The following is a 26,172-nucleotide window of genomic DNA, read 5'->3' as shown; positions in this document are numbered from 1 at the left end:
ACACGTGTGTGCGTGCGTGCGTGCGTGCGTGCGTGCGTGCGTGCGTGCGTGCGTGCGTGCGTGCGAGCGAGCGAACGCACGTGCACGCACGCACGCACGCACCTACACTTTATTATTTATTCATTCATTCACGCACGCACACACACACGCATGCACACTTTATTTTTTAATTAATTCATGAATACAGCCTGCGATATGCGTGAAATCTTGCAAGCACATTCCCACTAGGTCAAGGAACAGATGCCTCCCTTCTCACATTGGCCTGTTATAGCGCCACCAGCGGGTCAACTTTTGCATAACACATTTTTGGAACAAAATGCCTCAAATCATGCATGCAGCTAATTTCAGTAACGTCAAAGAGAGCACTGCCTGCGATCTTGACATTTTGTACTTTTATAGACATTGTTTTCTGGCTTGAAGCGAGCCCACAATTGTTTCGAAGGAACAATATTTTCTAGTTTCCATATGATATGCACCAGAGCAGTATAATCAGAGAGTGGTGTCACCGCGGGGTCAGAAACAGCGCTGGTCACGTGGTTCATTGTCACTTTACACCTCATAGACTTCAATGCATTTTGTAAACTTCCGGTTGGCCGTTTGTCACTATACGCCAATAGATGTGTGCGTAGAAGACCTGGCCCCATGAAGTGAACGGGAGTGACGCAACTCTCCATTCTAGGGCTCTGATATGCACATGTATTCAGGGGCGTAACTACCGCTGACGCAGCCGACGCATGCGCATTAGGGCCTGTGACGTCCAGGGGCACACGCAGGTGGGTATTTTCAGGTCAACTTGAAACCTGGAGAGATGCAAACAGGAATGTGCAGTGACTGTACTGTGTTATGTTTCTGTGTACATTGTTAGGGGACAGCATGTCATCGTGGAGGTGAGCTACGAAACGTCTCCGAAGGCCACCGCACTGCAGTGGCTCACCCCTGAACAGACCGCTGGCAAGGAGCACCCCTACCTCTTCAGCCAAAGCCAGGTAGTTCGGGGGAATTTTGTCACCGCATGACCGTTACCTTCTCCTTCAGAAGAACACATAGACATCAAAGGGGTCTTGAACCCCTGCCCTTGCCCTCTCCAGACCATGAATGCAGTTTTTACTATGGTGAAAGAAATGCAAATGCCCTCTTTCCATGCCATACCTGAAGGCAGCATTCAAGAGAATTGCCTTGTCCAAACTCTCCTGAACTTGAATGCAGCATCTTATGTTGAAAGAATTACCCTCACTGTGTAGAAATCCATGCCGTTACTTATGCCACATCTCCAGTATTGCCTTTTTTATGCTTAGTTTAGTGTGGTATCAAGTACCGAAAATAGCCGACCTCCAAGCTCACAACATGTTGCAGCGCGACACGTTGTGAGCTTGGAGGTCTGCTATTTTGGTTTTTTTCACCAAAAGGCCCTTTTAGAAATGTCTCTGCAAACAGTCTCTGCACGTCCCTGTTCTTTTTCCTTCCGTTTCATCAAGTCAGTCACACAGCGACATGATCCCGTGTTTGTTCTGCAATGTTTTCACAGGACATTGTCCATGTCACCATTTCATTTTCTACCTTTTATTTAATTCTGGGAGAACACACTGAGGGCTGGGGTCCTCTTTTTCAAAGAGGTGTTTTTCTAAACACACTTTCTGAAAGTGTTTTTCTAAACCATGACAAGTGGTTATGATGACCACTTGCCCTTTGCATGTTGTAACTTGTAACTTGTAAGACATCTCTACGCTACGCAATTGGGCTTCATTAACTTTAAACATCTTCCTTATCTTGTATCCATTCAGACAGAGCCTGTTCCCCCTGGTCTGAACATCTCTTACCTGTGTTATTAATGTCTAAACAAGGTGCAGTCGTGAACTGAAGGGATTTTTCATTGTTATGAATCTTCCGTACATCCGCCAGCACGCCCGCCCGCTCTTCCAGTTATGTATTCCCATTAGTGAGTGATGTTGTTGAATTGATTTATGCTGTATGTATACAGGCTCACCACTGCAGGAGCATGGTCCCATGCCAGGACAGCCCCTCTGTTAAGCACACCTACTATGCTCAGGTGACACACACACACACATGCACACACTTTGTCAGATCTTCTCACCAAAACAAAACACAAAACTGGAGGCACTAGCTTTTCTTAGTGTTTTTAATTTGATCTGTCTACTGTCTACCAGTGGTCCTTGAGGGGGTTCCAGGTGGTCCATAGCTAAATGATGGAGAGTTAGTAAACAAATGGACCTGTATAGTTCTTAAACTCTTGAGAATGTAACATTTTATGCTCTCAAGAGTTAAATTATTGTTAAACATCTGCATTAATTAATTTACAAGAAGTCTACACAATTAGAGAATGTGGAAGAATTGTTATTTTGATCAACGTTTTATCTCTCCTGTTATCTCTCCTATGGTACCACATCAATACAGCATGGAATTGTGGGAGAAAAGGATCTTAACAAAATAAAAAAAAACGATAACAAAATATTGTCTGACCCAAAATATTGGGTCCGAGATGCTAAATCCCATCAAATGGTGGTCCGTGGCTCAAATGCTCCATAAATTATGGGCCTTGGTATGAAAAAGGTTGAAAACCACTGGTCTATCATCGTTGTATGACGTGTGTGCGTATAGGTCTCTGTCCCCAAGGAGTTGGTGGCAGTGATGAGTGCCATGCGAGATGGACAGGAGCCCGACCCTCAGGACAGCAGCCGGATCATCTACCGTTTCAGACAGCCAGTAAGACACTCTCATCACATGTATATAGACCTGTCACAATTATTACATAATCATCTAATCGCAATTATTTGACATAATCGCAATCATTTGACATAATCGCAATTATTTTCTCGTAATCGTCATAATCGTTTACATGTTGAAAATGTTCATATACAGTATTTTCAAACATTTTCAAAAAGTGGAAATAGCAGATCTACAAGCAATTATTTGAGTGACAATTAATCGTCATGTAAAATGTCATAATCGTGACAGCCCTACAAGATGCACCACCTTGTTTTCGAGGGGGTCGTTATGGCACAAATGAACATCACATACAATACACAAACAAATTATACAACAAATACATCCATGCAGACAGACAAGACAAGATCTCTCCCAAAGCTAGCCACTCCCATCCCACCAATTCAACCCCAAAGTAGGACAATTCTTATGTAGGCTTACCATTAACACAAGAAAACCAAAACAGAAAACATGTGTTCCCATAATTACACCCACCGGTCAATGTGATATCTGACTGTTTTTCTCTTGGCAGCAGTGTTCAAAGTACAAGAGGAGCTAATGATGAGCTGCTGATAAACAAGTAGTTATATGGTTATTGCAAGTTACCAGCTTATCATACATTCTTCTCTAATAACCAATATAGAATAGCTATAAAAGCTATAGCATAAACACAGTTTTTTGCTCTCACCAGTCATGCTCTAACCCAGTGGTATCAAAGTGGGTTCTGGGGGTACAGGGACAGGTCCTTGAGGAGTTTCCACAGTAAAATTAGGAGTTTAATTGCAAAAAAATCTGTATGTATAAACTATTATTTCTTTTTTTTGGGGGGCTTTTTTTTATGCCTTTATTGATAGGACAGTAGACTGACAGGAAATGGGGAGAGAGATGGGGAATGACATGTGGCAAAGGTCGTCCGGATCGGGAATCGAACCGGCGACGCCAGCAGGCATCATAGCCTAGTATGTGGTATGCGTCTTGACCACCAGGCGCCCCATAAATTATTATTTTCTAAAGAAAATATTATGACAATTAAATATCATCACTAGGAATCAACTTCTCATGTGTGTATTATGACATTTTGTCGGTTTAATTAACCAAATCATATCAACACATTTCATAACAGGCTCCTTAGGAATGATTTGAAATGATGATCCAATGAAATGTGGGGGTCTGTGACATAAAAAAGTTTGAAAAGCCTAATCTATGATTTTTTCCCAGGTGCCCATGCCCTCTTATCTCATTGCCATAGTGGTGGGAGTTCTGGAAAGCAGGTAAAAATACACATGATCACAGTTATTTTGACTCAACTCAATCAGCTGCGTCTAAATAACCAAAGAGTGCTTTCTCATCTGTTCAATTACTAGAGAGATTGGGCCGAGGTCTCGCGTGTGGTCCGAGAAGGAGTTTGTAGACAAGGCAGCTTTTGAGTTCTCTGAGGTGAGTTTCTCTCTGCTAGCACCAATCATGATGTACTTCATCTAGTTCAAGGGTCTTCGACAGGGGGTCTGGGACCCCAAGGGGGTCCTCAGAGTTACTACAGGGGGTCCTCCAAATCTTTGTGTGATAGACACCTTTTTCTCCTTTTTTATATTAACCACTTGAACCCATAATCTGAGAACTTTAGCCAAAAATAGCAGATCTTCAAGCTCACAAGCGCAAGGTGTTTTGTTTGAGCTTGTAGATCGGCTATTTCCGGCAAAGAGGTTTAGTGTAAAGGGGAAAAAGAGCAGACTAAGTAAAGGTAAAGTATTGACGGTTCAAGTGGTTACATTTCTGAAAACACAAATTGACATGAATCCAAAATACACTGATGCATGTGCTGTCAAACAATGAAACTATATGGAAAACACCAATTGACATGAATCCAAAATACAATGATGCATGTGCTGTCAAACAATGAAACTATATGGAAAACACCAATTGACATGAATCCAAAATACAATGATGCTTGTGCTGACAAACAATAAAACTATATGGAATCTATGAAAAGGTTCATCTCTCTCTCTCAACTACGGGGCCCTTGGCCTGAAAACGTTGAAGACCTCTGATGTAGTTCATGGAGATACACAGGATATGCCTGCTCCCTTCATGTGCGTGTATGTATTGCTCTCAGACGGAGACCATGTTGAAGACGGCTGAGGACCTGGCAGGACCATATGTGTGGGGCCAGTATGACATCCTTGTGCTGCCGCCCTCTTTCCCTTACGGAGGTATGGAGAACCCCTGCCTCACCTTCGCCACCCCCACCCTGCTGGTAAGGCCCTGTTCCCCAAACACTGGGTCAGGACATTTTTATGGGTCCCTAAGGCCGCAATCACATATATGCGTGAGACATCTTCTCCGTATCGTTTGAGAATGAGGGGAGCTTGTAGATTTTCACTAGTTTTTGTGTCCCGAGCAAACGTCTAATTTCTCTTTTGGGTCACGAGCTAAAAGGTTTGGGAACCACTGTGGTAAGGAATGTGTGAATGCGCACACACACCGCAGCCAATGTCTGAATGGCCCCCAACCTCCATTCTGTTGTTGACAGTCATTATTTATTATTCATATTTATTATTATACATAAATTGTTGTCTTTATATCTTGCAGGCAGGAGACAGGTCCTTGTCGAATGTGAGTAAACAGCCTTCCAATGTTGGCCAGGTACTGTAAACTGATCCATGTCTATTGATATAGCTGTGCTGAGCTACTGTATGTGTTCTACATCTTGGCAGGTCATTGCCCATGAGATCTCCCACAGCTGGACTGGCAACCTGGTAACGAACAAGACGTGGGAACACTTCTGGTAAGCCATAGTGACTGCTGGTTAGGGATGGGACGATACGCGATATTATCGTTTATCGTGATAAAAAAACACTCACCATAATCGTATCGTGGAGATTACATTTATTGTGATATCGTCCTCCGTCATGCACTGGGATCAATTCACTTTTTATTTAGATAGATAGATAGATACCTTTATTATCCCAAGGGGGAAAATCAGTTGCCCAGAGGCAGCACAGCAGTATAAGGTTATTTACAAAGTTACAGAGAAGTAAGAAAAAGAACAGAGTACAGTAAAGAGCAAGGTACATTTGCTGAGCTGCATATCCAGTACCACTTAAACCCTCTATAATTGGTAAAAGGTACTTATAATATTCGTACTTGATACAGTATTTTTTCACTTTCTATCAAATGTCTTTGCCCAAAAATAGCCGATCTACAAGCTCACAACGCGTCGCGACGTGTTATGAGCTTATAGATCTGCTATTTTTTTGGCAAATGTTTGGCCCCAGGAGAGTGGATTTTGATTATCGCGATTATATTGTAAATCGCGATTTCTTTTGTCACAATAATCGTGATATGACATTTTCATATCCTCCCATCCCTACTGCTGGTGCAGCGTTTCGGCGAAATGGTTCTGAGCTCCACGTGACCTCTTGCTTACATGTTGATGACAGGTTGAACGAGGGACACACGGTCTATTTGGAGAGGATGATTGGCAGGTCTATGGAAAGTGAGCAATTCAGACAATTTAAAGCCATGGGAGGCTGGAAAGACCTGCAGGATTCAGTGAGAACACACACACACACACACACACACACACACACACACACACACACACACACACACACACACACACACACACACACACACACACACACACACACACACACACACACACACACACACACACACACACACACACACAGATATATACACTCATTCATCCTCGCTTTAAGGGCCTTACTGTTCATTGACTATGACTCGTAGTACACATTTTGTATAGGTTGTTCGATTTTTGAGGAAGCCATTGAATTCTATTTTTTACAGTAAGGCAGGGTTCCCCAATTAGTTTTCCCCAAGGGCCAAATTATGTCTAGGGTACCAAGCCGAGGGCCACAACATTGCAGGGGGCGACGGTGGCGTTCCTGCTACTCCAGCGACTTTTTTCGTCGTTGTCGGGTGAAAATCTTGTAATCATTTAAAAAATGTTTTAAACTAGTGAAAACAGCCGATCTACAAGCACACAACGCCTCGCAGTGCGAGGCGTTGTGTGCTTGTAGATCTGCTGTTTTCACTACTTTTGTGCGACAGCCTTGTATGATTTGCGAAATAACGTACACATTTGGAGATAAGAGATTTCCACCCGACAACGACGATATACTAGTGTTGTTGCTGCTCTTATACCACCATTATTACTGGGGTTTGTGTGGGCCAGACAGTAGCCCCCCGCGGGCCGCAAATGGCCCGCGGGCCGCCTATTGGGGAACCCTGCAGTAAGGTGTGCAAATCAACCACATGGACCTTATTATTTTATGGTCAACAACATTTTTGTTACTGCAATTTAATGCATTTTAATGCAACATTGACTGATTGGAAAGCTTGTTAACGGCTATGTAAACAAACATGAATCTTATATGGTGTATGGTCCATTATATTGGCTGTGTCCGTTTCAAACCTGCTGACTGTCGTCCCTCTATCTCCCAGGTTAATACCTTCGGGGCCAACAACCCCCTGACCAATCTGGTTCCTAGCCTACACGAAGTGGACCCTGACGATGCCTTTTCTTCTGTACCCTACGAGAAGGGCTTTGCTCTGCTCTACCATCTAGAAGAGCTCATGGGTGGCCCAGGTGACAATGTCTTAACATCAGTTACCTCCACAAAACATTTAATTCTGAACAAAGCAATAACAAGCAAATGGTAAACTTCTGTATCGGTTTAATTGTACCCCGCCCAGTAACATTGCATTGGTACATGCACACATAGTTCAAGGTCATTAGGTTTATTAGCATGTCTCAAACTGGGTGATTTTATGTTACAGCATATAATAAAAACACAGTAAACACGCATAAACAAGAACATAGACATGGTCACAAGATGCAGATAATAATTGTATAAGCGTAAGTGTAACAACAACCATCCGCCCACCCACGCACCCAACTCCATAATTATGGACAACATGTCCACGACCATATTGCACCATAGGAAACAAAAGAAAGAACGCAACACATCAGCACATCATAACCATCCTCCCAGATGGAGATGGGCCTGTCGACTCAACTGTCCCCTGAAACTAAAAAACAGCCAACCAGTACCCGAGAGTGTCGTAAATAAGCTATGAGAATCTTCTCAGATTTCAGAGCACTCTGGTTTTGACAGAGCACTTTGATATCAGTTAATTTACGAATGGCCAGCGTATTCGGTGATTGTGGAATAGTTGTCTTGCGGAGAATGTTTTTTTTTGTGTGAACATGTTTACTATGTTGAGGATGGTATTATTTTGTGTAAACATGTTTACTGTGTTTTGTACTGTTGAGATTACCAAACAAGCCTCAGCCATTGCATTGTGACTTCCTGCTGTCACAATACAGATGCTTGAATAACTCTGCTTTTCACTTGAAGAGGCCAGTGTGTGTGGTCTGAATGTTCCTAGAGCACAGCGCTTGAATTTTAAGATGAGTAGTGTATTTACAAACTATGCCCACATAATATCTCACATTTATAATATATATCTTGCTGAACCACAGTTGCTCTCTAGGCTAGGTCTTTTTATTTTCCACTCCTGATAAATCCGTTTTTTAGCAAGAACACAATGGTGCTCAACTAGAAAGTCTTAAAGAGTAGGATGTTGTGCTGACCCAGAAGGCACACAAATAGCAAATTAACTTGTCAGCACTTGCAAGTACACTAAGTAACGCTTTCAATAATGCAGAGAAGCAGAAGGAAACATATGTGGGTATGAACTATGAAGTCTGGTTTTAGAACATTGCTATGCATGTCACGTCACGCCCAAAAGTGTCAACTTGCTAGGTTCCTTTGATAGGCTTTTTAACAGGTCAAAATGTATGAGTTGAAAACAACACGCACACCAAATGGATTTCTCACTTCTGTGTGCATCCAAACCGTGCACACTGGATCACCCTTACATTGAATTTATAAAAGGATCAATGTCAGATCATGTTTCGGTCACACAGGAACTCCTCTAGAAATGAAAATGAAATCTAAATGAAACACCCCTTTAATAAATTCAATGCAGAGGTGGATGTCAATTATTTCAAAAATATCTTTAAACTTATTTATAAAATATGTACACATTTGCTTGAATGGGTTTCTTCTCTGGCTTTATTTGTATTTTCTACTGTATTCATTTTGTAAGTTCAATTTATTTATTAATTGTTTGATTGTTTAAATTTGCATTTGAGTGTATTGGTTTCAGAGGGTACATTAATTAGGGCACAAAAATGTCTAAAGAGTTTAGGGATAAGGGGTAAGGCATGGACGAAAATAGGGCCCTACATGCCTTATCTAGATGGAATGAATAGATTAGCAAAGCTTCATGTTACTACTGTATGTGTGGTTTTGTAATCTGGCTGTTTATGATTGACCGTTCCAGAGGTGTTCATGGGTTTTGTCAAGTCCTACATCCAGCTCTTTGCCTACAGCAGTGTCACCACAGAGGAATGGAAGAACTACCTTTTTACCTACTTCAAAGACAAGGTAACATGACTGGTGTTACACTTGGTGTACACGGTGAAGTTCTCTGTGTTGCTTTATCCATTTGTAACCTCAGAGATTGTAGAAAAGTTAAGTTAGGTTTCTAATCTGCATGTTGTTCACTGCAGGTTGACATTCTCAACAAGGTGGACTGGAATGCTTGGATGCACACTCCTGGAATGCCCCCTGTCCAACCACAGTGAGTAAAGTACAGTACAAGTACTCTTTAAGGCAGAGGTCTTCAACAGGGGGTCCGGGACACCTAGGGGGTCCTCAGAGTTACTACAGGGGGTCCTCCAAATCTTTGAGTGATAGAAACCTTTTTCTTCTCCTTTTTTATATTAACCACTTGAGCCCTAGCGTCCATATTCAGAGAACTTCAGCCAAAAATAGCAGGGCGTTGTGAGCTTGTAGATCGGCTATTTACGGCAAAGAGCTTTGGTGTAGAGGGGAAAAAGAGCAGACTAAGTACAGAGTGAAAGGTCAAGTTTATTAAGTATTGACAATTCAAGTGGTTAAATATCTGAAAACACAAATTGACATGAATCCAAAATACACTGACGATAGTGCTGTCAAACAGTGAAACTATATGGAATCTATGAACAGGTTGTGGGGGTCCCTGCTTCATCTCTCTCTCAACTAAGGGGTCCTTGGACTCAAAACGTTGAAGACCCCTGCTTTAAGGTTTCTGACCCACCGATTTACCCTCTTGATTCTTGTGTTAGTGCTGCTGATATTGTTTTTAGTTTTTTATGTGCAACTTTTATTTCCTGTTCCAGATATGACACAACGCTAGCTGATGCCTGCATTGCTCTGTGTCAGAGATGGGTCCAGGTAATGATTGTTCCATTGCCTGCAGCATTTAAGCCTAAGTTATACTTACGTTGAGTGTTGTGCCACATCCCAAAAATAGCCGGTCTACACGCTCACAACGTGCGATGCGTTGTGAGCTTGTACAGTAGATGTTTTTTGTTTTTCATTGTATGACACGGGCATGCAACTAAGTGTAAATCAAAATCAGGCTTTAATTGTACAACCTTCCTTTGTCCTTCCCTACATTTGTTCTCCTTCTCTCCCTTCAGGCCAAAGAGGGAGACCTTGGGGGTTTCAAAGAAGCCGACGTGAAGACTTTCTCTTCCCACCAGCTCATTGAGTTCCTGTCCCTTCTTCTTCAGGAGGTAAGTCACGCGTCACTCTTCCTGCTCGCCATACTAGCTACTCACGTGCAGAGGCATGCCTGTGTCCCTGGAATGCTCAAATAAGTCGGAGAGAAATGTTCAATTGCCTGATTATGGCTGTTCCTCCAGGAGCCTCTCCCACTAAGCCATGTGCAGAAGATGCAGGAGGTGTACAATCTCAACACCTACATGAACGCAGAGATCCGTTTCAGGTGAGAACCTCAAAATCAGAATCTGTTAGCCGTAGAAGACCTACTGTACATTCAGATGATAATAACGAATGCCCCTCTGTTCAATTGTTCATGAACATGTTATTTGGCCTACATTGAAATAAATGTCTCACAGCCTCTGTTCAACCAGTGTGCTTCAGTTTGCAGCCCAATTGGCAACCAGGCAGGCTGTGTAAAATAGCATTTTCGGATAAAAGAGCATCAAGCAATATCTATCTCGGTTAGTCAAATATGCGTCTCATCTGACTAGAGAAATAGAGCCATGTCTGCTTATCTCAACCAACACCTAATATTAACCTAACAGTAGTGGATTTCCATCCACTACATTTTATTTTGCAGATTTTCTGAAACATGTTTTTGATGCATTTTAATGGAAACTCACCTACTGACTCTCTCCAGGTGGCTGCGACTGTGTGTAAAGTCCAAATGGGAGGATATGGTTCCAATGGCACTGAAGATGGCAACAGATCAGGGGAGGATGAAGTTCACACGTCCTCTCTTCAGGTTTGCTACCATTATCCTGTGTCGTCAAACGATCTGCAGATGTGACAAATGGGATATTTGTTACACTGTTAAATGCCCTGGTGAATTATACTCTGAAGCTCCCCCCCCCCCCCCCCCCTGTTCTTTTCACAGAGAGGTGTATAACTTTGACAAGTACCGCGAGGAGGCTGTGCGTGTTTTCTTGGCTCACCGTGCAGCCATGCACTATGTGACAGCGGGTCTGGTTGCCAAAGACCTGAAGGTGGATACCAGCACTGCTTTGTAAACCAGCTTCGTACTCTTACCAGTATTATTACCAGGGTTCCCACAGTCATGAAATTAGAAAAATATTTTTCCAGGACTGGAAAAGTTTTGGAATTGATCAAGAGTCCTGGAAGGTCCTGGATAAAATAGCTATGCATTGTCTTTGGTTATTGATTTTGTTAATACCTCTGAAATGACAAATTAAACATTGGCCAAATTGTCAAATATTAGAGGCAGAAATTGTGAAAATAGCAGATCTACATGCTCGCAACGCGAGGCGTTGTATGTAGATCGGCTATTTTCACAATAAAACTGTGTTATACAAAATCTCTCTACTCTTAGTGCTCGTCAGGGTGGGGGGTCCCCAGTTCAAATATGATTATTTTGGGGGTCACAGCCTGAAAAGGTTGAGAACCACTGACAAACACTACCTGTCTTTGGGCATTGCACATTGGAGTAAGTGACTCGTTATTGAGCTGAATTGTTATACAGTCCTGGAAATCAGGTTAAATATTCTGGAAAAGTTTTGGAAATTAATTGGTAAATATGTGTGGGAACCCTGTATTACTGAATACACCTCTGTATTAGCAGCACCAACCAATCAAATGCACTTAATCATTTCTCACTCTATACAGTCTAACCTTCTTGGCTTGTCAAGGGAATGTATGTAGAATGGATGTTTTGTTTTGTGTGTGAGTGATTACATAATGGCGTATGTAAGAATGCATCTCAGGGTGGAGAAGACATTTTTGTATTACTATGGTGCTGATAACCTCTGACCCAAATATATTAATAAAAACACGGTCCATACGGTGAAATGTCTCTTATGTCTCTTATATGCTGTAATAGCTGGTGGAAGCAGTGGTGTAAAATAACTAAGCCCAATTTTGAGGTATTTGTACTTTGCTTGAGTGTTTCTAATTTCCTATACTTTTACTTCTACTCTCCACTACATCAGAGACAAATATTGTACTTTTACCTCACTACAATTATTTGAAAACTTCAGTTACTTTGTAGATTTTGATAATTATCACAAAACATATATTAACCACTTAATACCTACTAGTATACACTTTGCCTTTTGAAAATAGCTGATCTACTTGTTTAGATTGTTATAGGCTGCAGCCACACCAAAGTACCTATGAGAATGGATTCCCCATTCCGCCAATGTATTTCAATGAGAATGGAGCGTTTTCTTTTTTTTTGCAGAAATCCTCTACTGGCATGAAACCGTTCCACTCGGATTGAAATACATTGGTGGAATGGGGAATCCACTAGGTACTTTGGTGTGGCTGCCGCGATACATTTGAAAACTTGAAATGGGATCATGTGTACTTTTACTTTTGGTACAGTTCAGAGGTTCCATGTTCAAATCCCAGTCCACCTACAGTTCATTGCTGGAGTACTTTGACATTTGCAAGGCTAAAGTACAAGAGAAAAACTCAAAAGCACCAGGAGATACCTGTTGAGGGCCCAAAGGTGCGTTGGCTCAATGGTGTGGTGCGCTTGATCGGTAGTCCTCCTGGTCCTCAGTTTCAGACAGGTTGAAGTCCCATGCCCAAGCTACACGGAGGACCATCGGGAGGGGTGTCCCTCCCCCTGTTTCCTGAGAAGTAAAGGTGTTGGGATATATCCGAAAGAACTCCGTCCAGCTATACTCTTACAGGAAGAAGTTTTAAATGGTGAAATTCACCTGACTTTTTTCTGGATTCCATACGTTGACTCTACATGCGCTAGAAAAGCAAAATGGAGGTTTGAGTGAGATGTTGCTGTATCTGTATAACTCAATGACAGATATTTGGGGTAATTTCTCTCACATGCCCTTGCAAAGTCAAGATATAAGACTTTTGGGGTAATTGTGGACGACATTGATGTTGTAGAGAGCCGAGTATTGCTACAGTATATGGCTACAAAATGCACAGTAAACACGTATGAGGTTTATTCATAAATCCTTTATAACATGATAGAAAGTCAAAGACAATTATAAGGCTTGTTACAAAAGGTATTAACAAACATCAGTGTATGGCAAACACACCACCCCCACTAAACAGTTATCCACTTAAAGCACTATGTACTTTGTTGTACAACAAATGGCAAAAATAGCCGATCTACAAGCTCACAGTGCGTCGCCTATAATAACATGCTCAAAATAGGGACACCAGGTTGAGAGTGGTTCAAGTCACACATTTGCAATTGGAAGATGTAAGTTGCGGCTATAGGTTCAGAGGAGAAGCAATGCAAGTTAAGAACACGACAGCTTCATGCCTCAGGGAGAGTTTGCAGGCTGTGCGAGTATGTGTCCGTGGCAAAGACTTGGCCTTTTTACACACCATTATAAGACCCAATAACTGAAGGTCTCCAGGTTTTCTTCAGAATATGTATGACACTGATTTATGACAGTGGTTCTCAACATTTTCAGGCCGCGAACCCCTAAAATAATCATTTTAACTGGGGAACCCCCACCCTGACAAGCACTAAGAGTTGAGGCATTACATTTTGTATAGCACAGTTCTATTGTGAAAATAGCAGATCCACATGCTCACAACGCCTCGCAGTGAGCACGTAGATCTGCTATTTTCACAATTTATGGCTCTAATATGTGACAATTTGGCCAAAGTTTAATTTGTCATTTTAGAGATATTAAAACGTCCTTAAATTCTCACTTTAGAAATGTGCATAAACCCTCTATACACTTAAACGTTATGTTGGTCCGTTTACTGTTGAGAGAGAAAACAATGTTGCACATTAAGTTCATCTGGGGACCCCCCCTGGGGGTCCCTACCCACAGGTTGAGAACCACTGATTTATGACACTGTGGCACATTAGGGAGTCCACTAGTACTTACTAGTGGGTCTCAAATGTTTTATTTGGAAGGACCCCCATAACTCTGAGAGTGAACAAATGGAACCAAATGGACCAGTGGGGTTCATTTAGTTCTATTTGAACACTCAGAGTTACTACTGTTATGGCCATTCAGGGCTAGCTCTTTGTGGGTTTCTGGTAATGATGTTATCCACTCATTTTGTATGTCCATGGCAAAACTTACATTAAGACCTGGAACGCATTATTATGCATTGTTTCTTTAAGCTTTAACTATTAAAAAATAGCAGATCTACAAGCTGCGAGCTTGCAGATCTGCTATTTTTGATAAATCGATAAAATGTGTGCAAGTCTTTGAATATATTTTTTAAGCAAACATTTGTAACTCGAATTTTGCTTCTGGGGGGTCCCTGGAACTAAATATTTTGAGATGGGGGTCCGTGACCAAATACATTTTGGGGGTGCTTCACATGAAAAAGTTTGAGCACCACTGACAAAAAAAAATCATGATACAAGCTCATAGCGCGGCACTCGGTGCCGCGCTGTGAGCTTGTAAATCTGCTATTTTTCAATAGTTAAAGCACTTAAACCCCCTCCCCCTAAGAAGAACATTCTTGAAGGGCCCCAGAATTAGGTGCGACACCCCTGCCCAGGCCTCTCAGGCCCAGTGGAGCCCCAGGCCTCGGGACAGCATGACGGTCTCCAGGTCCCGGTCCTCCTGGTGCTCCTGCAGCCGCTGCTCCTCCAGCAGGGACACCAGGGCGTCCCTCTGCTCCACCACCTCCAGCATCTCCTCCAGGATCAGGCGCTCCTCCGCCAGCTCTGTCTCCCGCTTCAGATGGTCTGCAGAAACACAGAGAAAATGTCCATACTACTGGCTCCATTGCATGAGCTGATAAGGAGTTGATAACAGCCATTTAATATCCGAAACGGGTGCACATTTAACATATTGTTGTATAAACCTTTACACGTCCCGGTTCATGCTTTGTCGCTTGCGGTTTTCAACAGAGAAAGTTGGAAATTGATGATGTAATTCCAAAATATTGTCGAGATAGCTTCAATAGTTGCTTTGTGTATTCAAAATGGACTTACCGTATGTTGCTCAGAGAAACAGGTCTCAACAGCACACTTTTGGCACACAAATGAACAAGAACCAAGGTGATTCTGCCAATGTATAAAATCACAACACAGCTTTTTTATTTATTTTTTTGGAGGGGGGATAAAAATGTCAACTTAATGTTCATTATAATTTATACTATGTGAACGAGGACATCTGGTGGGCATGTTTCTGAGAACGTGTAAGCGGTCTCAGTCTTTGTTATTGCTCGTGTAAGAAATGGCAATGGCGCTTTTTCGATTCAGGTTTTGTAATTTTTATACAATGACAATCTGCTTTGTTCTTGTTCATTTGTTTGCCAGAATTCGAAGATTACTTGCCAATATCTGGTGTTGTATCAGGGCAATAACTACACAACACAAACCTCTTCAAATGTTTAATTGTGCTTTTAAGTGACTGTTCTTTGTAGCATACCTTCCACAGCCATCCTCTCCCTCAGCTTTTGCTGGAGGCGGCTCTGTCTGTCTTCAAGTTCCAACTCTCGGGCACTGGGGGATAAAGTGACAGACAAATCCAAAATATTGGTCACCTAAGTATCAAGTCAAAGAGTTATTGAGTATTTGATTAACTGCAATATCCAAATCAACATGACCAGGGGTGTTACACCAAATTCTGGGCCCTGGGTACTTTAATTATTGAAAAATAGCATATATACAAGCTCACAGCACGGCACCGAGTGATTATTTTTTGAAAAATCGTGGAATTTTGTGCAAGTCTCTGAATATTTCAAACCCTAAGGTTTTTTTTTTTTGTTGGAAAAACCTATGTTTTCCTCTGTATGTCAGTGGATGTGGATGGCCAGAGTGCTCAAGGTCAAGGCAACGTGCTGGCCTTTACACTGCTCAAGTGGGCAGAGACTCTCACCATGACATGCACAGCCAAGGACGAGCACACAGGGTTGACTGACATGGTAACAAAGAAATTGCAGGTGCTGGGTAGGTGGCTGATGATGAGTTTCCTGCTATTAAATTAGTTATTTATAGACTTATATAGGATTATTCCAGAGCACTTTGTAATTTGACAGTCATGTAAAAACAGGCAGCAACTAAATCCTGAATTAGTTACGTGCCACTGAAAAACACAGATTTACAAGCTCACTTTTGCAACCAGGAGAGAAAACTCAACAACGATCATTAATCTGTGTTCCAGTTCCAATTCTGCTCATTTCTTTTTTGTTTCATCTCCTCAAATGTAATTTGTTTATCCTGTGTACTGTATGAGTTCTCCTCTCTTCTGATTGGATAAAATTGGTATGCGAACTGAAAATCTACTTTACTAAAGAGCTGGGGAGACTTGGAATATAGAAACATGATGTAACGCTTATTTTAACAAAGCAATGTCACTTACACTTAACCCTTGGTTAACATTTATGCTAATGTTTATGCTGTCACTGAACTTTAAAACATTCACAATTAAGGTCATTGCCATCAGCTGCTGTTTATGAGGGATACCTTACCTAGTCCAGTGGTTCTCAAAGTGGGGTCCGGGGACCCCCAGGGGTCCGTGAGGGAGTTCCAGGGGGTCCCCAGCTAAATGATAGTTAGGACCATATGGACCCTTGCAGGTTTGTAACTCAGAGAGTATACAAAATGGAACCAAATGGACCCTGACGTGTCCATTTGTTTCCATTTACACTCTCAGAGTTAAATTAACATTGATTTTACAATATAAATTGGGGTCCCAGGGAAATGAATGGGGGTCCGTAGCCTAATGCATGTCAAACTGGGGGTCATTTGAAATTAAAATGGTTGAGAATCACTTCTAGAGCCGTAAAAATCTTCCCTTTATGTGGGTGACATGGCATATCTTTTCAAATGGGGGTCCACAGGCTAATAAGTGTCGATTTGGGGGGTCCTTGCATCGAAAACGTTTGAGAACCACTGACCTAGTGTGTTCCAAACACATGTTTATTGGTTTGTTGACTCATCTCCTACAGTGAGAACTTCATTAAATGAGTTGTGCTTGATTTGGAACACAATCATATCTTTCTCCTACAGCTGGACCAGCTAACCTGACCATTTCAGGCCCTGACACGATGACTCCAGCGGTGAGCCACAGCTACAGCTGTGGAGCCTACTGTCGGCCCTCCTGTAACTACTCCTGGCACGTTGATAAGGGCCCGTGGCTGGGGGGAATGGGGAATGTTATCACTGTTGTTCCTCAGGAGGCAGAAACCTCCAAAACCATCATCTGCAAAGCCACCAACAGCATGTCCGGGCTGTTTGTCACCTCAGTCAGAAAAGTAAACGTGACATGTAAGTCATGGAGGGTTTTTAAAGACATTGTGCCGTGATCCCCCTTACAAACATAATCATTGGGTATTATGATTATACTTGGAGGAAGAGCTTTTCAAAAAAGTGTACAGAAAGTGTATGTGGCCACACCCACCTGTTCTTTAAGTATGCCTGGTTGTCTGGTGGGTGGTAACCCAGCTGAAATTAGCCAACACCCACAGTGTTGTTGAATGGTAAAAAGGGGAGGGGATGATATTGTGATGTCATTATATCAGTGTATTCCAATTGGGCCTTTTGACTCAGAGGCTTTCAGCTTTCAGGAGGTAACCAAAAATACACAGGGAAGACATATTTGCATATTATAACCACACCTGGGGGTCTATTTTAACTAGTAATGTTAACTATATAGACACAGAAAAAACAGAAAAAGAACAAAACTATGGCACCACCTCTTTAAAGATTTTATTGCATTTTATTTTTGTTACAATTTATTGTCCACATAAACAATTCCCTCATGAGTTGTACATGTCTTTTCAGCGGGTCCATCAAGTGTCCATATCAAAGGCCCAGACTCGGTGAACATTTCAAGGAAATTCACATTTATTTGTGTTGCTGAATGTCGTCCCTCTTGTCGTTATGCCTGGTTGGTGGACGGTCAAACGCTGAGGGGCAGCCAGATAGAAATAATGGTGGAGCATCGCATGAAGTCATTTACTCTCAGCTGTGAAGCCCAGAACACCGTCTCAAAGAAGACTGCAAAGATCACAAAAGATATCTTTGTGGGAGGTATTTAGATGAAACGGTCTTAATTCCCTTACAAAAATGTTAAAGTGCTGTTTATTCGTATCAGTCTAAGTCGTTCTGTAATATTATTGTTTCAGAGAAGGGAAGGGCGGTTCGTTCTCAACAAACCACAGCTGTGCTCCTGTGTGCCCTCATTCTGTGTGCCCTCATCACTGCAATTTCCCCTTAATCCACACGGAGGCATGAGTGAACAGTGAGGTGAGCTATAGTTGTTCTATTGGGCAGCAGGGGCGTCACAAGGGGGGGGGGGGGGAGTGGGACTGAATTACTAGGGCCCAAGATGGAGGGGCCCTAGTAACTTTAGCTATTGAAAAATAGCAGATCTACAAGCTCACAGCGCGGCACTCGGTGCCGCGCTGTGAGCTTGTATATCTGCTATTTGTTTTCTTCTCTGAGGTGGTAGTTGGTGTAAAAGGGTTGAGAACCACTGGCTTAGTTAATTTAGAATATTCTAACTAAATACAATCTTTGTGACAAAACATTACAGCATTATTTTTATTCCTCTCACCCTCAGTCTGGTTCTGCCTGTTCCTCACGCTGCTTCTGTTTGAAGTTCATGACACCATGGTGCATCACCTCCTCTCCTCTCCTCTCCTCACGAGGCACGTTGACCCAGGTCTTGTGTCCAAATGTACACAGCGTCGTCTCATGCTGTCCCAACATACCTTGACATTGAAGCAACACTCAACTCATGCGTCTGCTCCTAGGTAAACAGAGAAGGAGAGAGAACACTTCCTGGTCAGGTGATTGGGGAGAGCCAAGGAGAATGTATCCCATGGGCTGGGGGGCCATGGCTGGCTTGATTGGTTAGGTGGTTTGGGTTTTCTAGCGTAGCTGCCATGGCAGCTAGTGTCAATAGCGGGAGATAGGTTTTATTTCACCAGACTCTACCTGGCTCCAGGGGGTTGAGGGGGGCCGCGGCCGCTTCGCGGCCGCAGCCAGAGCACGCAGTCCGGCTTGGGTGCCCTCCGAGACCTCGGCGTCTGAGTCTGGAGCTCTGAGAGAGAAAAAAAAAAAAAAAAGCCAGCTGCTAAGCTGAGCTGACCTGTGCGTGCGTGCGTGCATTCAGTGCAATGTGAATGCATGTGACTAATTGATAGGAAGATAGAGAGATAGATAGATACGTAATAAACATGATTTGGTACAAGCCCAACTAAAAGGAGATCCCAGTAATGTTGTTGGCTTATTTCCACAGGGAAGTCATTCATGAATGAACTAATTATTGATATAGGACTGTCATAGGTATACAGTGTCATTGACAGTACAGTTCACTGGTACAAGGTCAACTAAAAGGAGATCCTAGAAAAGACTAAGCTTATTTCCACAGGAAACCATTGAAGTATCTCATATAACATTGAATGACGGATAGAACAAAGCACTATGCAGGGGAAACAATTTAAAAAATAAAACAATAAAAACAGCCGATCTACAAGGCTGCAGCTTGTGGATCAGCTGTTTTGGGCGCCGCCACTGTCGAGGCTGACAAATGAATGATTGCGACCGTCAGGTCGCAGTTACTATCGAAACCTCGACCAGCTGTCTGTATGTCCGTCACACTTTTGCACTGCTCATATCTCTGCAACCTATCTCTGCAACCGCTGGCCGATCCGTGCCAAATTTTGCACAGACAGTCCTTGCCCTCCACCCATCGATTCTCTCCTCCTCTTCTAGCGCCACCATGAGGCGAAACCCATTCTGGACACTACTCCTACAGATTTTGCCCTAAAATCACGCAAATCGCCACGCAGTATATATTAGGGAGTCTTACTGGTTTAATTATTTATTTATCCATGCCAAACGTTGCGCACGCACGCACACACACACACACACACACACACACACACACACACACACACACACACACACACACACACACTCCTTGGCTGTATTTATTTAATTAATGAATGAATTAATTAATTATTTCCCTGTCTGCACCAGGCCGAAAGGACACACTGGCCCCGGCAACGAACTTTCCCCCGACTGCGTAGGCTACTGATTCTTTAAATAATTAATTAATTAATTATGGCCCCGCCCCCTGCACTGGCTGGGCTCACTGGTACAAGGTCAACTAAAAGGAGCTTTATTTATTTCATTAATTATTATTATTATTATATGAGGCCCCTGTCGAGACTGACTATTTATTTATTTATTTATTTATTTATTTATTTATTTATTTATTTATTTATTTATTTATTTATTTATTTATTCATTCATTCATTCATTCATTCATTCATTCATTTATTTATTTATTTCCCTCCCGACTATGTTTCCTTCCTTCCATCCATCCATCCATCCATCCATCCATCCATCTTCAACCGCTTATCCGGAATCGGGTCTCCGCCCCCCCCCCCCCCCCCCCCCCAGGCGTCTGCGCTAAATAAATAAATAAATAAATAAATAAATATATATAAACAAATAGCGTACATCTTTCTTCCTTCCTTCCTTCCTTCCTTCCTTCCTTCAATAAATAAATAAATAATTAAATAGCGTGCAACCTTTCTTTCCTTCCTTCCTTCCTTCCTTCCTTCCTTCCTTCCTTCAATAAATAAATAAATAATTAAATAGCGTGCATCTTTTCTTCCTTCCTTCCTTCCTCCCTTCCTCCCTTCCTTCCTTCCTTCATAAATAAATAAATAAATAAATAAATAAATAAATAAATAAATAAATAAATAAATAGCGGTCCCCGAGGGTGTCATCGCGTGCGGGGCGGCGAGCCTGATTATCATGTATATGAGGCTGCATTAATTATGCTAATGAGGTTGGGGGCGTGGTTTGCATTAATTATGTTAATGAGGGGCGTGGTCTGCATCAATTATGTAAATGAGACTGCACAACATGGATTTGACGCGCGCTTCTTGTTGCTAATTACACGCGAATGCAGGGGGGCGGGGCTAATTAGCCTAATTATTCAAATTGGGGGCGTGGTCTGCATCAATTATGTAAATGAGGTTGGGGCGTGGTCTGCATCAATTATGTAAATGAGACTGCACAACTTGCATTTGTTGCTAATTACACGCAAATGCAGGGGGGCGGGGCTAATTAGCCTAATTATTCAAATTGGGGGCGTGGTCTGCATCAATTATGTAAATGAGGTTGGGGCGTGGTCTGCATCAATTATGTAAATGAGACTGCACAACTTGCATTTGTTGCTAATTACACGCAAATGCAGGGGGGCGGGGCTAATTAGCCTAATTATTCAAATTGGGGGCGTGGTCTGCATTAATTATGTCAATGAGGTTGGGGGCGTGGTCTGCATTAATTATGTAAATGAGGCCGCATGACAAGCGTTCTCGTCACCGCGCTGACGTGTAATTACACGCAAGTACAAGGGGTGGAGTCAAACTTAATGAGTGGGAGGAGTCTAACGTAATGAGTGGGCGTGGTTTCAACAAGAGGAGGAGTCTAACTTAATGAGTGGGCATAACGTAATGATCTACAAGCTCACAACGAGTCGCATCACGACTCGTATGTAAATGAAGGGGAGGAGCTTAGACGACATATGCAAATTGGGGCGGGGCATGTTTTGGAAATACGCGTGGGCGTGGTGCGCATACATTATGCTCGCATACATTATGCTAATGAGGTCGTTAAGGCAGGTTTCACAGCGCGTAAAAAAAGCAGACGACCGTATGTAAATGAAGGGGAGGAGCTTAGTGGACGTATGCAAATTGGGGGCGGGGCATGGTTTGGAAATGCGTGTGGGTGTGGTTCGCATAAATTATGCTAATGAGGCTGTGAAGTGGCCTTTCCCAGCGCGTAAAAAATGCAGACGACCGTGTGTAAATGAAGGGGAGGAGCTTAGACGACATATGCAAATTGGGGGCGGGGTGTGGTTTGGAAATACGCGTGGGCGTGGTGCGCATACATTATGCTCGCATACATTATGCTAATGAGGGCGTTAAGGTAGGTTTCCCAGCACGTAAAAAAAGCAGACGGCCGTATGTAAATGAAGGGGAGGAGCTTAGTCGACTTAAAAAAAATGGGGGCGGTGCATGGTTTTGAAATGCGTGTGGGTGTGGTCCGCATAAATTATGCTAATGAGGCTGTTAAGTGGCGTTTCCCAGCGCGTAAAAAATGCAGACGGCCGTATGTAAATGAAGGGGAGGAGCTTAGTCGACTCGTGCAAATTGGGGGCGGGGCGTGGTTTGGAAATGCGTGTGGGCGTGGTGCGCATACATTATGCACGCATACATTATGCTAATGAGGGCGTTAAGGTGTGTTTCCCAGCGCGTAAAAAATGCAGACGGCCGTATGTAAATGAAGGGGAGGAGCTTAGTCGACATATGCAAATTGGGGGCGGGGCATGTTTTGGAAATACGCGTGGGCGTGGTGCGCATACATTATGCTCGCATACATTATGCTAATGAGGTCGTTAAGGCAGGTTTCGCAGCGCGTAAAAAAAGCAGACGACCGTATGTAAATGAAGGGGAGGAGCTTAGTCAACATATGCAAATTGGGGGCGGGGCGTGGTTTGGAAATGCGTGTGGGCGTGGTGCGCATACATTATGCTCGCATACATTATGCTAATGAGGGCGTTAAGGTAGGTTTCCCAGCGCGTAAAAAAAGCAGACGACCGTATGTAAATGAAGGGGAGGAGTTTAGTCGACTTAAAAAAATTGGGGGCGGGGCATGGTTTGGAAATGTGTGTGGGTGTGGTCCGCATAAATTATGCTAATGAGGCTGTTAAGTGGCGTTTCCCAGCGCGTAAAAAATGCAGGCGACCGTATGTAAATGAAGGGGAGGAGCTTAGTCGACATATGCAAATTGGGGGCGGGGCGTGGTTTGGAAATGCGTGTGGGCGTGGTGCGCATACATTATGCTCGCATACATTATGCTAATGAGGGCGTTAAGGTAGGTTTCCCAGCACGTAAAAAAAGCAGACGGCCGTATGTAAATGAAGGGGAGGAGCTTAGTCGACTTAAAAAAAATGGGGGCGGTGCATGGTTTTGAAATGCGTGTGGGTGTGGTCCGCATAAATTATGCTAATGAGGCTGTTAAGTGGCGTTTCCCAGCGCGTAAAAAATGCAGACGGCCGTATGTAAATGAAGGGGAGGAGCTTAGTCGACTCGTGCAAATTGGGGGCGGGGCGTGGTTTGGAAATGCGTGTGGGCGTGGTGCGCATACATTATGCACGCATACATTATGCTAATGAGGGCGTTAAGGTGTGTTTCCCAGCGTGTAAAAAATGCAGACGGCCGTATGTAAATGAAGGGGAGGAGCTTAGTCGACATATGCAAATTGGGGGCGGGGCATGTTTTGGAAATACGCGTGGGCGTGGTGCGCATACATTATGCTCGCATACATTATGCTAATGAGGTCGTTAAGGCAGGTTTCGCAGCGCGTAAAAAAAGCAGACGACCGTATGTAAATGAAGGGGAGGAGCTTAGTCAACATATGCAAATTGGGGGCGGGGCGTGGTTTGGAAATGCGTGTGGGCGTGGTGCGCATACATTATGCTCGCATACATTATGCTAATGAGGGCGTTAAGGTAGGTTTCCCAGCGCGTAAAAAAAGCAGACGACCGTATGTAAATGAAGGGGAGGAGTTTAGTCGACTTAAAAAAATTGGGGGCGGGGCATGGTTTGGAAATGTGTGTGGGTGTGGTCCGCATAAATTATGCTAATGAGGCTGTTAAGTGGCGTTTCCCAGCGCGTAAAAAATGCAGACGGCCGTATGTAAATGAAGGGGAGGAGCTTAGTCGACTCGTGCAAATTGGGGGCGGGGCGTGGTTTGGAAATGCGTGTGGGCGTGGTGCGCATACATTATGCACGCATACATTATGCTAATGAGGGCGTTAAGGTGTGTTTCCCAGCGCGTAAAAAATGCAGACGGCCGTATGTAAATGAAGGGGAGGAGCTTAGTCGACATATGCAAATTGGGGGCGGGGCGTGGTTTGGAAATGCGTGTGGGCGTGGTGCGCATACATTATGCACGCATACATTATGCTAATGAGGGCGTTAAGGTGTGTTTCCCAGCGTGTAAAAAATGCAGACGGCCGTATGTAAATGAAGGGGAGGAGCTTAGTCGACATATGCAAATTGGGGGCGGGGCATGTTTTGGAAATACGCGTGGGCGTGGTGCGCATACATTATGCTCGCATACATTATGCTAATGAGGTCGTTAAGGCAGGTTTCGCACGCATACATTATGCTAATGAGGGCGTTAAGGTGTGTTTCCCAGCGCGTAAAAAATGCAGACGGCCGTATGTAAATGAAGGGGAGGAGCTTAGTCGACATATGCAAATTGGGGGCAGGGCATGTTTTGGAAATACGCGTGGGCGTGGTGCGCATACATTATGCTCGCATACATTATGCTAATGAGGTCGTTAAGGCAGGTTTCGCAGCGCGTAAAAAAAGCAGACGACCGTATGTAAATGAAGGGGAGGAGCTTAGTCAACATATGCAAATTGGGGGCGGGGCGTGGTTTGGAAATGCGTGTGGGCGTGGTGCGCATACATTATGCTCGCATACATTATGCTAATGAGGGCGTTAAGGTAGGTTTCCCAGCGCGTAAAAAAAGCAGACGACCGTATGTAAATGAAGGGGAGGAGTTTAGTCGACTTAAAAAAATTGGGGGCGGGGCATGGTTTGGAAATGTGTGTGGGTGTGGTCCGCATAAATTATGCTAATGAGGCTGTTAAGTGGCGTTTCCCAGCGCGTAAAAAATGCAGACGGCCGTATGTAAATGAAGGGGAGGAGCTTAGTCGACTCGTGCAAATTGGGGGCGGGGCGTGGTTTGGAAATGCGTGTGGGCGTGGTGCGCATACATTATGCACGCATACATTATGCTAATGAGGGCGTTAAGGTGTGTTTCCCAGCGCGTAAAAAATGCAGACGGCCGTATGTAAATGAAGGGGAGGAGCTTAGTCGACATATGCAAATTGGGGGCGGGGCATGTTTTGGAAATACGCGTGGGCGTGGTGCGCATACATTATGCTCGCATACATTATGCTAATGAGGTCGTTAAGGCAGGTTTCGCAGCGCGTAAAAAAAGCAGACGACCGTATGTAAATGAAGGGGAGGAGCTTAGTCAACATATGCAAATTGGGGGCGGGGCGTGGTTTGGAAATGCGTGTGGGCGTGGTGCGCATACATTATGCTCGCATACATTATGCTAATGAGGGCGTTAAGGTAGGTTTCCCAGCGCGTAAAAAAAGCAGACGACCGTATGTAAATGAAGGGGAGGAGTTTAGTCGACTTAAAAAAATTGGGGGCGGGGCATGGTTTGGAAATGTGTGTGGGTGTGGTCCGCATAAATTATGCTAATGAGGCTGTTAAGTGGCGTTTCCCAGCGCGTAAAAAATGCAGACGGCCGTATGTAAATGAAGGGGAGGAGCTTAGTCGACGTATGCAAATTGGGGGCGGGGCATGGTTTGGAAATGCATTTGGGTATGGTTCGCATACATTATGCTCGCATACATTATGCTAATGAGGGCGTTAAGGTGGGTTTCCCAGCGCGTAAAAAATGCAGACGACCGTATGTAAATGAAGGGGAGGAGCTTAGTCGACGTATGAAAATTGGGGCGGGGCATGGTTTGGAAATGCGTTTGGGTGTGGTTCGCATACATTATGCTCGCATACATTATGCTAATGAGGGTGTTAAGGTAGGTTTCCCAGCGCGTAAAAAATGTAGATGACCGTATGTAAATGAAGGGGAGGAGCTTAGTCGACGTATGCAAATTGGGGGCGGGGCATGGTTTGGAAATGCATTTGGGTATGGTTCGCATACATTATGCTCGCATACATTATGCTAATGAGGGCGTTAAGGTGGGTTTCCCAGCGCGTAAAAAATGCAGACGACCGTATGTAAATGAAGGGGAGGAGCTTAGTCGACGTATGAAAA

The 26,172-nt window shown here is 43.5% G+C and overlaps 1 protein-coding gene across 1 annotated transcript; it reads left to right on the top strand.

Annotated features, from left to right (window-relative positions):
- Positions 1-1,981: 1,981 nt before the first annotated feature.
- LOC308308933 (leukotriene A-4 hydrolase-like) lies at positions 1,982-11,377 on the top strand (the record flags this gene model as incomplete). Its single annotated transcript, XM_080754388.1, has 16 exons — positions 1,982-2,047; positions 2,617-2,721; positions 3,940-3,992; positions 4,086-4,158; positions 4,835-4,975; positions 5,311-5,334; positions 5,436-5,506; positions 6,162-6,273; positions 7,192-7,336; positions 9,100-9,203; positions 9,329-9,399; positions 9,980-10,034; positions 10,283-10,378; positions 10,508-10,590; positions 11,008-11,112; positions 11,245-11,377. Exons 1-16 carry the CDS (start codon positions 1,997-1,999, stop codon positions 11,375-11,377), a joined length of 1,422 nt encoding a protein of 473 aa, XP_080610514.1. The 5' UTR covers positions 1,982-1,996.
- Positions 11,378-26,172: the final 14,795 nt, after the last annotated feature.

Source organism: Nannobrachium achirus (genome assembly GCF_963921795.1).
Source record: "Nannobrachium achirus genome assembly, chromosome: 23".
Lineage (NCBI taxonomy): Eukaryota > Metazoa > Chordata > Actinopteri > Myctophiformes > Myctophidae > Nannobrachium > Nannobrachium achirus.
This window is presented reverse-complemented; position numbering and strand designations above follow the sequence as displayed.